The sequence below is a fragment of the Lycorma delicatula genome, chromosome 9 (genome assembly GCF_047948215.1).
Source record: "Lycorma delicatula isolate Av1 chromosome 9, ASM4794821v1, whole genome shotgun sequence".
In the NCBI taxonomy this organism is placed as follows: domain Eukaryota; kingdom Metazoa; phylum Arthropoda; class Insecta; order Hemiptera; family Fulgoridae; genus Lycorma; species Lycorma delicatula.
The window spans coordinates 63586604-63600968 of NC_134463.1; the positions used below are offsets into that span (position 1 = coordinate 63586604).

Consider the following 14365-nt stretch of genomic DNA (forward strand, 5'->3'; position numbering starts at 1 on the left):
AAGTTCATTTTATAATTAGTTCTACACAGGTCTAAATTTACATATATTTTGCACTATATGAATTCTATAAAAGTTAACTCAGTAATAAAAAGATCTATAAAAATACATTTCCTTTTGAAGCAAAGCTTTATTTGAATAGTATTTTAGATTTTCTTAATAGTGTATTAATTTTTTTTTTTAATTACTTAGTGTAGATGTAAGAAGTCTGGATAATTGGTATTTACCAATTGGTAAAAAAAAAAACAAAAAAAAATACAGTATTATACCACTATGTGTCTTCCAAACAAAAAAAATCCTTCAGCAATATTTTCTTCAGCTAGAACAGCAATGATAGTATTACAGAACAGCTATTAGTTCTTCAACATAAGTAGAATGTCTGTTAAGTATAAATCTGGCTTGGTTTGTCATCAAAAAATAATAACTTTGTGTAAAAACAATTTTTAGTTTGATGGACAAATGACAACACAATTTAAAGTAATGATAAAAATAAGAGGAGTAGTACAGGAAAATATGAAAATATGTTCACATTTCACTTACATAACAGTCAAAACAAAAACTATGAGGTGTAAAATTGAATAAGGTAAATAAAATAAAACAACAGAACAAAACATAGTTAAATGACAACTACAAAACGTTTTTTTTAATGTTAGAGCATCCTTTTAAAGAAATATTTTTAACCCAATAATCATTGGTGTGAAAAAAAAATCTTCCAGTACCTGAGACAGATCTCATAATCACCCATAAATGAATTAAGAATGCAGACTGATAACTCCATTTGTTACAGCAGCAGAGAAAACTTCCAAGTTGTAAGATAGAACTTTTTTAACGTACTTTATCTAACATCTTTAATATTTTTCTGTAAGGCATAAAAATTACATATGATAGAAATCAAATTCCATAAATAAATGAATCCTTAAGACCCATGCTATACAAAAGTAGAGACCTTTAATTTTTTAGAGGGTGCACTACATTTTTTTAAAAACTTTAGTTTTCTATTGGTAAAATAACTATACTGGAGCATTTTAAATATATATATTGAAAAAGCTTGAATCATCATATCAATGTATATATTTTCTTCTACAAAAATAATTGTACATATGAAAAAAAAAAAATCACATAAATTTTAATATCATACCAATACATATAACATAAGTACAATCTCCAGTGAAGCTGTTAACATTAATAAAATAACTAATTAAACACAAACATATATAAAATTAAACAAAAAAATTTCAAATAAATTCATGCTTACATACTTTCGTCTCTTTTCAGGCGGTAATTTAATATCATTTTGCATCCTAACATTGACCATATCAGCAGGTGTACCAACAAGTCCTCCAGCTGCACCAGCTCCAGCAGCCATTAATACTTTCATTGTAAAAGAAATAGGTTCTCCATTTGGTGAAACTGTTTGTTTTGATACCTTAAACAAGTTAATAACAATAAAAGAATAACATTTATTAAAATCAACATAACTTTGTTTTGAAAATTATAGGTTGCATGTAAATTATATTGAATATTAGAACTTATTCACTTATCTGCTATATGGAAGATATATATATATAAACATTGCAATAACAAAAAGAGGATTTAGATGAGTGTATATTTTTCATAAAACCCAGCAAATGACTATTAAAATATACAGATGGGACTAATTGAAGAGCAGCTTTATAGAAAATATGTTTCTAGGAAACCTGAAACATTGCAAAGGAGTACAACTGCCATAATTCATTAACTCATACTAAATGAGGAAGAAAAGTAAGAGAAAAGGAATAATAACTTCTACTATAGTAGTACTACTACCTATAACCTCTACTCAACATTTTAAATATTTATTAAAGAATGAAAACAAACATAGCAAATAAGTACTAACAATCCATGAAACTTCTTCAGTATAAAGTAGTCTATATCATTGTCAAAATTCCTTTTTTGTAGGGGTATAATGTAATGGCTAGAGAAGCTTCCAGAAGAAGAAAGAAAAAATCAAGAATGAAAAATCCAGAAAACTTAACAAAGAAATTCTTTCTATAAAGAATTTATAGAAAAGTGTAAAAGGTGAAGGCAGTAGAAATCATTACTCTTAAACAAAAGGGCTGGGTCAGGTACTGGTTCTACAGGAAAAGCCCTAGGCCTGGATATAGAAATACTGCTTAGGACCAGCAAGTTACAGTTTCAGTTTCCATTCAGTATGTGATAAATGCAAGAACAGTATGTGGGTGTCGAATAACTGCCGCCTTGGTGAAGTACCTAGGTTAGGTTGAATTATTCATGTATTTGATTATGTGCTCGTTCAATTATTTAAAGAAAAAGCCTGAAATTAATGAATAATAATTGTATTTATTATAGTTTTTGTTTATGTAATTCACAAATATATGAATGATGAGTTATAACAAAACAATGCGAGTATTCAAAAGATGGAACAGGACTGCCCGATTTTAGTGCAGAGCCGGCTTATATAGAATGGATGGAGCCGAGTAAATCATCAGGAGCTGTGTCTCAACATACTGCCCACCTAAAATCATATGATGACTTTTTTTTTATAGTATTAAAATGAAATGTTCCAGTAAAAATATTAAAATGATAATAATGCTATAATTGTAAATGAATGTATTATATGATTTTTTTTTTAACAATGTAAATGAAGATACCACCAATATATTACAGTAAATAATATGATTAGAAATTACCAATAAGTTATATACAAAAATATAATGTATAATATAAATTTGAAATACATATATGTATTTCAAATTAAATTATGAATGTTAATACAATATTTATGAGTTTGTTGACAATCATATCATAAGAATATAAATCAAATGAAATTACAATAATATAGAATGAAAATAATTACATCAATAAAAAATATTATTTAAATCAACCAAGTGAGATTGTTAACAGGCTTAATTTATGCAAGTATTAGACCTTAACCCGCTATCAAGAATCATAATTGGACAAGATTGAAAGAATTTATTCGCGGTAGTAGTACATAATTAAAACCGATGTTGCTCTGTTCTTCATTGGAATGTTTTTTGATTGCGTCTTTGTATCTTGATAAGGATTACATTTATTATTACTATCAATATTGTTATTGTTTGTATTTTTAATAATATTTTGATAATTAGGATTCTATTGTCCTTGTGAATAAGGTAACACGTTTAAATTTACATTAAGATTCATTTTTGGTACATGCGATTTCCTTTGTTGTGAATTGATGGTTTTCGTTGGCATCTGTAGGTTTTTTGTAAAATCAAATCATTGTTTTTTAGGGGTAGTAAAGAGTCTTCCCTTTTCAGATATTTATATGTTTATGCTTCGATTGAGGAATAGTCTCTTGAGATGACTTATGCGATCTATTTTGATAAATACTGTCACCATGTTGCGACACATAGTTATGATCATCATTGAAATTTGAATGATCTAGTTTATTCTTTGAATATTAATTATTATTATTGTAAAATTGTTTGATCAATACTCTAGGTTGTGGTTTCTCAGTAACAAAATGTTTTTTTCGACGTTTGACCTTTGTTGTCTCATCTGGATTTGTTGATGCCCAGAATAACATGAATTACGTTTCTTTAAATTTCCTTCAATTAGTTTTTCTTCATTACATTGGCAACACATGATATGTATGATTGAACTCTACCAATTTTTTTCTGTGACTGATTCTTAGGTAAACAATAAGTATTAATCTAAGATTTATTACTTTCTAATTTAGAATCATTAATTTTTTCCATATGAGTGTTTTGTTTCTTAGCAAAAATCTTACATTGATTTTTTTTTAATAACATTGATTAATGGAATGACCTTTCTGCAGACAATTTGAACAACAATTATTATTTCCCCAAAAGGCCTTACGATCATCAGTGGACAAGTTTAAAAATTTCTTACATTAATATAAGTAATGATTTGAATTATAGAATGAACATTAATTAAAATTAAATTTTGAATAAAAACTTGGCATTATTTATTTTATATTGTTTGTTAGGATTTAAATTAAAACGTTTGGTTAAAGATTTGGTTGTAATTTTATAACATTGTTCTTTGGTTTCGTTTTCTGTATTTTATTTGCTTGTTTGAAATGAATGAATTAATATTTTCTAAAAGTTGTTGTCTGGAATTAAGAAACTCAATAAAGTCCTTAAAGGTGGGAAACCTTTTATTTGATTTCTTATTCCATAATCTTAAAGTTTTATAATCAAACTTAGATGTTAGAAATTGGACTACAACATGTGAGGATATTTTTTTAATAAGATTAGACAAAGTATCTACAGATTCTCTTTTTATGGTATATGACCTTACTATGCAATTGGCATTATGAGATGCAATTAAATATTTGCTGTCAAATCCTGATTCTAACAATTCTAGAGCTATAATATAATTTTTGTTAGTTATAGACAAATCTTTAATGATAGCTACAGCTTCATCCTTCAAACAAAAATGTATATAGTGTAATTTTTATATATTTATAAAATCATCTCTATTATGTATTAAATCAATAAACATATTAAAATAGTGCTGCCACTGTTAACACATTACCTCTAAATACAGATATATTATTAATCGGCTATAATTGTGTTTATTTAATTGGTACAATTGAACTAACTTCTTGATTAGATTTTTTTTGGCTATTATGTATACATTTTTTTATTTGGATTCTATAGTACACAAATCTTCTTTGACTTGTACACGATCCAAAGCTAAAACTTCATCAAAGTATTCCAATTCAAGTTCTGATTGAATGGTGTCATATTTGCTTAGCAATTCAAGATTCCTTATTTTAATTTGTAAGGTAGCAATATCACCTTGTGTAGCATCATAATTGTGAGTAAATGTTCCAATCCTAGTTACCTTTACTAAACGTCTTTGTTTAATTAATTGCTCCATAATAATAACTTAAATTAATGTAAATTATTGATAATGTAAATTAAATGTAACAATAAATTAAAGATATTATGATAAATAATGTTGAAGATATAATTGTTGTGATCCCTGGTCATACGAAGTTTGCTGTATACAAAGATTCTTGAAAAGATGCAGATTATACCTGTGATGCTAGAAGATGATTATTCTTGAAAGTTGCATATAACATCGGCAGTCGGAGGACCAAAAAATATGTCGACTGCCACCTTGGTGAAGTACCTCGGTTAGGGTACTTCAGTTGGTTAGTAACTCAGCATGAATTATTCATGTAGTTGATTATGTGCAGGTTCAATTATTTAAATAAAAAACCTTGAATTAATTATGAATAGAAATTGTATTTATTGTAGTCTTTGTTTATGTAATTCACAAATATATGAATGATGAGTTATAACAAGACAATGTGAGTCTTCAAGCGATGGAACAGGACTGCCCGATTCTAATGCGGACCCAGCTTATATAGTGCAGATGGAAACGAGTGAATATTCAGAAGCTGTGTGAATCATATGGTGGTGCCAAGTGAATTGTCAGGAGCAGTGTCTCAACAGTGGGAGGATTTGGACTGAGTGTGCAGTAAACGTGTTGAAGAATATGTCACAAGTATTCCATTTTTGGGCAGTGGTTAAGTAAAGGAAGCTGTTCAAAAGTGACATTATTCATTTATAAAAGTGTAAGCTAGTTTCCTTTTGAAATTATTAAAAGTAAATAATTTTGTATAAAGTGAATGTTGATTTTGTGATTATTATCTTACTGTTATAATCTCTTCAATTTTTTTATTAATTTCTATTAGCTATTGCAGTGTATATAGTAAAATAGGAATTGTATTTTGATATTTATAATTGACATATTTTGTTCATTAACATTTTTTTAAGAGTAAATAAATTGAATTTGTAAAAACTTTTACATGTGCCCAATATCTCAATATCCTTGCGGAACAGTAAATACACCATAATATGTTTTTCCTGTAGCATATTGTCAACAAGAAAACAATAAGGGTTTTCTTTTCCACAAATGGTAAGAAATAAAAATTGTTTAAACAATAAATCAAATCGATATTTCATTTATCATTCTGAAGAGGACTATACAGAAAAAACCTCTGGTAATTGATTACTGGAATAAAATTGGAAAGGGAATTATCAAGAAACATTTAGAAAAAATGTAACTTTTGATGTACATTTTGATTATTAAACAATTATCACTAATTAATTAAATGTAAATAATATAAAAGTTAAACAAAATAAATAATTAATCATTACAATAAAAGTTAATGAATAAATAACACAAAAATCGTTTTGATTTTTATGTTAGTTTTACTCTATTAGTTGGTTTATTTATTTAACTTTATGTTTTGTGTTTCCATTATATTTATTTTTATAAAATTCCTATGTATCTATTACTGATTATTTAACAATCAAACTGCACATCCGTTATACATTTTAATTTTTTTAAACTGATTTTGTGCACTTTCCTCTAACAATGTGGTTGGTTACTCATTTGGTGGAGCAGTATTGACTGGAACAGTGACTGAAAAGTAACCGTGATTTTTTCTCCAAAACAGATTTGAATGTTCTTTGACCTGTCTAACCAGAACTTTTGCCTCTGGTGAAAAAAAATGGATTAGGTGTTTTTAGGATAGAAAATTTATTTATAAAGGTGATTAATGTCCATGTGATTAGTATTCTTCCTTAGAGAGCATTCCACAACCTAAGATTAAGTGATGATGGCATCTGGTATGTGATTAATGTTAATCTGTAAGGTGTCAATAAAATGGTATGCAATGCTTGTATTATAAATTGCATCTTGGAGTACAGTATGTTATACTGGACCAGAAGCTGATTGTAGCCCACTGGGCTGGTCTAGTGGCTAACTCATTGCAAATAAGCTGATTTTGAAGTCGAGAGTTCTAAGGTTCAAATCCTAGTAAAGGCAGTTACTTTTATATGGATTTGAATACTAGATCATGGTTACTGGTGTTCATTGGTGGTAGGGCTTCAATTAACCACACTTTTCAGGAATGGTCGACCTCAGACTGTACAAGACATCTACATTCATATATATCATCCTCATTCATACTCTGAAGTAATACCTTACGGTGGTTCCAAGGCTAAATACAAGAGAGAAGCTGATTTTACAGTTCACTGCTTCATATTTGAATTTTATGTTAAAGAAAATGATAAAACTGCAGTATTCATGAGCAGCAGAGTAAAACAAACTGTTCCAATTGGCGTTTGCTCTTTTGGGGAGCAATGATGAAATAGGAGCATTGTTTTTTTCTGGGGCCATCACTATTCCCTTGGCTATTCTATTTAGATGAGCTGTGTTTAATATCATTTAAAAGTTTTCTTTCTGTGATTTCATTACCTCTTACACAGTACTCTAAACATAGTTACTGCCTGACAGTTAGGACTAGTAAGTTACTTCTAAGGCAGTACTATTAATGAAAAAAGTCTGAAATACATGCAATATAGGCTTTTAAATAGGATATACATATAACTTTAACTGGATTTGAACATGTATCTGCAGCATTAGAATAGCTGTAATAATAAAAGTGATAAATTTTGAATTGGTCTGTGTAAACATTAATAAAATTAGATAGGACTTTATTAAAGTAATCCTTCATTTCCACCAAGTAACAAATAATTATTTGAATTTTCAATATGTTTTCTTTTCATCAACCTAACTGGTCTCTTGGCTTGATTAAAATTGGAATATAGTTTTAATAAACAAGTACATTAGATAATAAACTGAGTGAAACACTGCACGCACAGTTCTTCTGACACTGAACTCTACTTCTTAATCTTCCTATTAGTCACTGAACACAAGTTATTAAAATCTAATATATATATATAATAAACATTACTAAACCAAATTTTTTTATTTATTAACTCTCTGTACACCTAATAACAACTCCTACTCCTTTTTGTTTGGTTGGATAGGCAGCGAATTGTGCAGCAGTGTGTGAAAAAATACTGACCCTGATCAAGATTCAAATCTACAGCCTTTCACATAAAAAACAGTGATGCAACCACTCCACTAAGGAAGTAGCAATAATATTTCAAAAACAGATTGAAGTGGCACATGTCATTAAATACATGTTCATTTTATAAAACTCAATTGAATTACGATTGAATTATGCATATATTTTTGTACATATAATTCAACTCGATCCACCTAAGTACAGAATTAAACAAAGTAACATGACACTTACCTTATTTTTTCATAATGTCTACAATAGTTCTTTCATGACAACCCACAATCCTCAGTTATAATTTTTCTTTATAAAATGTTTATTATCAAATTACATAATTAAACTCAAAATGCTAAATAAAATATATAATATATAAAATTTAAAAAATTAAATTAAGATTAATAATTTAATAGTTTATAAGGATTTTCAAATTTATAATTTCTTAAAAAAATTGTTAAAAATTAATATTAAAATTATTGAAATTAAAAGTTACATATATAGAAAATATGACATCAATTATGATAAAATTAATATTAAATAGGATAAAAACAAAATGTACTACTTCTTTGGCCAGCGAGTACTATAGTACTCATTAGTTATATAATTTTATTCTTAATTTTTAACAATTTTTATATTTAAAAAAGTATTATAATTTGAAAATTTTTAATTTTTTAATTTAATTTAATTTTTTAAATCTTATACATTAAATTTTATATACTATATATATTTTAATTATCATTTTGAGTTTATGCAATCTGATAATAAACATTTTATAAAGAAGAATTACTACTGAGGATGTGAGTGGCCACAAAAGTACTATTATAGACATAATGAAAAAATAAGGTGAGTGTCATTTTAATTTGTTTAATTCTGTACTTAGGTGGATCAAGTTGAATTATATATACAATAATTAGTACAGAGGTGATATGAGTCTTGAAAAGATTGATCTCAAAAGAATTATTTTTGTACATACATATAAACAAATATTTTAAATAATTTTACATAAATTATTAAATAATTTACGAGTTTTTATAATTAAACAGAACTGATATCCTAAACAATAAGTACTTATATTTTCTTTTGTAGAATAATTATTATTTATTGTTTTATATATTTATAAAAGAATATGTGTGTGTGTGTGTGTGTTTGTGTGCATTGTTGTATTCAATATATTATCTCGTTTATAAATATATAAATCAATAAATAACTATTCTATAAAAGAAAATAAGAATACTTATTGTTTAGGATATCAGTTCTATTTAACCATAAAAACTCATAAATTATTTAATAAAAGCGTACAATATAATCAAACTAATAAAAGCTTAAAAGCAAACAACACAGGTAATTTTTATTGGAAAAATAGAATAATTTTAAAAACCATTAACAATGAAAGTAAAGAGTGAACAGGATGATGAAATATTGTAACATTTTAAAATGATAAACGACTTACTTTACTTAGATTGAGTAGACTTAGACTTACTTAGATTATTAATGATGGAATTTGTTTTTTTCATGACCTTTCAGGGCTAATTATTCTTCAATATAATTTCTGGTACCTCTGTTGTTAATGATGTCTGCCTTAGGAAACTCTACTAATACATAACTGAATATTACCCTTGATCAACATTGTGTTTGTTTAATATATTGTTATTTTACGTGGTACTGACTGAAATGGTCATTAGCCACAAAAAATTCAACAGTATTACGCTGTTGAGAAAGTTCTCAGCCTGGTACAGAGATTGTGCAAGAATGATGAAATGGCTACGTTATTTATCAAGTATGATCCTTTAGATGGGATGCTGTGAGTTTCGTTGTTTGTTATTGGCGATCAAGAAAATTGAACAACTGAAAAACTGATAAAATTGAAGTTTGAACTGATATAAAATACTTAGTTTTAAAACTTTTAACCCCAATGGACATAAAAAAAAATTATATTTGACTTTAAACAATTCATTCCCTTCGTTTTTCATGGTAAAAAGATGAGATGCTGAATTTAATTTTGGTCAAAATGAATGCCAAAAACTACAACTGATGAAATAATCACAAAAATTCTCAATGTCATAGTAAAAGTTCACTGACTGTGGATAAGAGAGGTTGTGGAAATTGCAAACATCTCAATACTGATCAATGGGTGCCACTTTTGTTAACTACTAAAAATGCATTTAACTGAACAATTCTAAGGACATTTAGAATAATTAACATAATTCTACTGAATTTTTTTATCATCTCACAACTGTAGATAAAATATGGATTAAACATTACATGCCAGAGACCAAAGAGTGGATGGGAGCAACTGAAAGTGCATCAAAGAAAGCGAAAACAAAACCATCAGCAGGAAAAGTCATGAATAAAGTTTTTTGGAATTCTTGTAGCGTGGTGCTCTTAAATTATCTAGAAAAAGGCAGGACCATCACAAGGGAGTGTTATGTTTCAGTACTGGACTGACTGAAGGATCCTATTCAGATTTAATGTCTACATTTGCCCAAAAAGAAAGTGCTTTTTCATTCTTTCACTACAATAAGGCGCTTGTATAATATCTCAGGTTGTTGATGCAAAACTCTATGACCCTTTGCTTTGAAGTATTTCCACAAGCACGGTATTTGTCTCCCAGGGATTATATCCTTTTCCCAAATCAGAAGAAATGGCTAGCTGAATGAAGATTCACTTCAGATGGTGAGTTGGACAAATTACGTTTTACTAAGGGTAATAAAAAGTTGGAATGTCATTGTTCTAATAGACTGAATTCAAATATATGACTTTTTGAAAAATAAAAAAAATCTCTGAAAGATCTCGTTTTCTTTCATCAACCCAAGAACTTTCTGAATGACCCACATAGCAACCAACTTCACTCAGTTTTTCTGAGGATTTTTTTGATCTACAGAACCATTTTCTTGAATGTGGCATTGGTTGCCGGCACAACATCTACTTGATAACTTATAACTTCTAGGATCCCTGCTATCAGCAGATATTGCTGTACTGTGCAACTATCAGGATGCAATTGTATTTAATATCTTATTTTGTAAATTTACACGCTAAAAATCTTACACCAGGGAACATACAAATACTACACAGATCAATTAATTAAGTACTCAAGGAATTCCTTAATAATTTTCTTTTTTGAAGACTAGGATCATTAACAACAACACTTACAGAAAAATCACAGAATAAAGTGCTGATAATTAAATTCCGAAAGACCTATCTTTAGAAGAAAATTCCATTAATTAAAAGGTTTAAAAAACTAAGGTAAGAGAAATAATAATAATATAAACTACCTATCAATTAAAAATTAACTAAAATTTAATTAAAAATAAAAAAAAATTAACTTAAAAATATTTTTTTTTACCATGACAAACTGAACCAAATTTTATAAAAAAAAACATTTTTATAAACCTACTTCAATCATCTTTGCTAACAACTTTAGTGATTGTGAAATCACTAAAAATGTTTTGAAAATAGTTTTAGCAACATTTTATTATAAAATTTGGTTTAGTTTGTCACTGCAAAAGTTTACATTTTTAAATTACTACTTTTGTCAACCAACATTGATGTATAAAAAAAAAGATTAATTACAAGAAATTACCATGCAGGGAGTGGTATTAAATGCAAATAACTTCAAGGATGGCAAAATATACTGTTATTGCACAGCACACTGTGAGTTTACATCCCCACATTACCAACAATGGTCTGCTTGATGTGCATAGTTTTACAGGAGTTTGAAGAATCTATCAAAAAAAAAAATAAAAAATAAACAAGATGTTTATAATTAAATAAAAATTGAATCTTCAAACTCAGTTTTAAGCTACTTTTAGACAATAATTTTAATACAGCTACTACTTTACAGAAAGTGATAAAAAATGATCTTGTGCAGAACTGTACAAGAATACAAACAATTTTTGTTATTTTCTTTTCTTTTTGGGGGCGAAAAACATTTTTATGTTATCATCGCTTGGAAAACAAAATATAAATACAAAATGTAATAGAATAACAAAAATTAAAACAAAATAAAAGCTTAAAGTAGAAATTTAAAAACAAAACAAACTAAAATATTAAAAACAAAGATAAAATTAAAAAAGTTTAACTAAAATGTTAGACACAAAAACATACAACTACTGTAAAAAATCCAAAAACACTATTAAAAAGTATGTAAAATATTATTAACACTCTGGAGAAACAAAAACACCTGGTCCAAACCAAAACTTTATTTCCCAGGATTTGACACATAACAATTTATAAGCCTATATATAAATTAGTATATAAGGAAACGACAATTTAAATGAATGGTATTTTTCGACTCCTCATATCTCAAAATATAAAGAAAATTAATTTTCACTCCCACCATGCAACTGAAAGTAATACTGCACCTTTCTTTGAAAAGTTGATAAAAAATTAACCAAATTTCAATTAAATTAATTAATTAGCTAATAATATATTAATTAATTAGTGTATTCAATATAAATTTAAAAAAAAATCACTATATAAAGATAATCTACAAAAAATAATAATTTAATATATACTAATCATGTCAATCCTAACATAAAACACAATATTAAAATAATTTTCAAAATGTACATCATAGATTAACAATGTTCTATAATTATACTAGTGACCTATTTTCGTTTTTATTTATATAATAAACTAAATAAATTTTATTTATAAAAATAACACACCAATGTATTTAATATGATCAAGGATGACAGTTTCTATTACTCCTATGTTCACAAGGGTCTAACAAAATAAACATTAACTAAGCTCAAGAATTTATATCACAATTCCTTTAATAATGTTTATCTTAGCAAAAAGCCAATCCTAGAATTAAAAAAAAGACAAAGATAATCATTTATACCTAAGTTTTAAAAAAAAGAAGAAAAAAGATTTTTCAATGATAATGTTATAAGTTAAAAAATACTTCATCTGATCAATCTTTCAATTAAGCTCTTATTAGAAACTAAAATCATATTTTATATAACCACACTATCAAGAATTTAAAAAAAACTTGTAATAAAGCATTTATATACAAAATTCTCAACTTTTAATGGGATAATCACATATTTAATAACATTATTGTCATAATTTTTCTTAATGGTCTTTTTATTAGTACAAGTTATTTCTCATTATAAATTTTAAATAGCAAATAGGAACAAGAAACCAGAAATCCTATAAAAAAATTGTAAAATGACAGATATCAGCCTGATAAATGTCTTAAAATAAAATATACTGTCATATCATATTTATCTTGCATAGATTTACAGTCATATTGTAAAAAATAAACCAAAATCAATCCTGGATAGAAATTCTGCGAGGAAAAAAACAGGTTTCCACAGGAAATCAATACCATTTTTCTAACAAAATTGTGTTGGATTGTCTTTATTATGAGAAAGCTTTTAAACAGGTATTTCAAAGTTAGCTGTAAAAAATTTTGGAATAGAAAGATGTGACAAAAAATTAAATCAGCACTTGAAAGTTCATATATTGGTAAATAGAAATAACTGAGATGAATAACTTTTGGAAAAAAAATGTTATCTTTTATTTTTATCGATTTTCCACTAACCAAGAGAATAACAGAAAGCTTAGTTAAAAACATTGTAGGACCTTCCGGTACTCTTCCTTTTTTTAAAATATTTGTTAATGCTTTAAGATTGTATCAAAGTTAAGAATCAATCATCTGTAAATTTAATTAAAAGATATTCAAGACATAAATAAGATTTGATGTCTGCTGACTTTTCGGATTATAAATGACGATTTTAATGCCTAATGTTAGCTATTGGACATTTTTATTTATGAATTTTATAATTTGTGATCATAGTCTGATCAATCATCCTTCAGATATATCATTTTACATAAAAAAACTAAATATTTAAAAAAAAAAAATTTCTTTTATTGTACTTGCTGTATGCAAGTAACAATAATATTTTATTTAATAAATGAAAGAATGATTTAATTAAATTTATTTCACGTTGTTTTATGAAATAGTAAGATTTTTAATTGATCTTGAAATGCAGTAGTAAAATAATATTTATTACATTTTTCTTATCAGTAAATTTTAACAGTGGGATTAAATTTAATTAATACATTTTACTTAATTTGATATTAAATCTAATATAAAATTAAGTCAATAATTTCTTTTTTATTATCATATAAGTCAATAATACTATGCCTGATACTGTTAATGATAAGCATAGTACATATATATATATATATATATATATATATATATATATATATACAAAAGAGAGGGAGAGAGAGAGTCATAACTATTTTAATTTATTACATTATTATTTTTTTTTTACAATTAATTCATTTGTGTAATTATTATGATCATTCCGTGTTTCTGTTTTTACTTTTACAAGCAAATAAAATGTGTATAAATAAAAACAGATAATCTGTTTCTCAGCTGAATATGTAAATTACTTGATTTAAAGTAAAATTATTCTAAAATGGATTGTCAGCTATTCATAATCATTATTGATTCTATTAAGA

At 26.5% G+C, this 14365-nt stretch overlaps 1 protein-coding gene across 5 annotated transcripts in view; it reads right to left on the reverse strand.

Annotated features, from left to right (window-relative positions):
- Dic1 (Dicarboxylate carrier 1) overlaps positions 1-14365 on the reverse strand; it is a 74195-nt gene that overhangs the window by 25863 nt on the left and 33967 nt on the right. For all 5 annotated transcript variants that reach the window (XR_012757585.1, XR_012757584.1, XM_075374483.1 and 2 more), the window contains one exon: positions 1257-1423. Coding sequence is in view for 3 of the 5 variants with exons in the window: in XM_075374483.1 (XP_075230598.1) it covers positions 1257-1423 (167 nt within the window). In the remaining 2 variants the exon portion in view is untranslated. The remainder of the gene's footprint in view (positions 1-1256; positions 1424-14365) is intronic.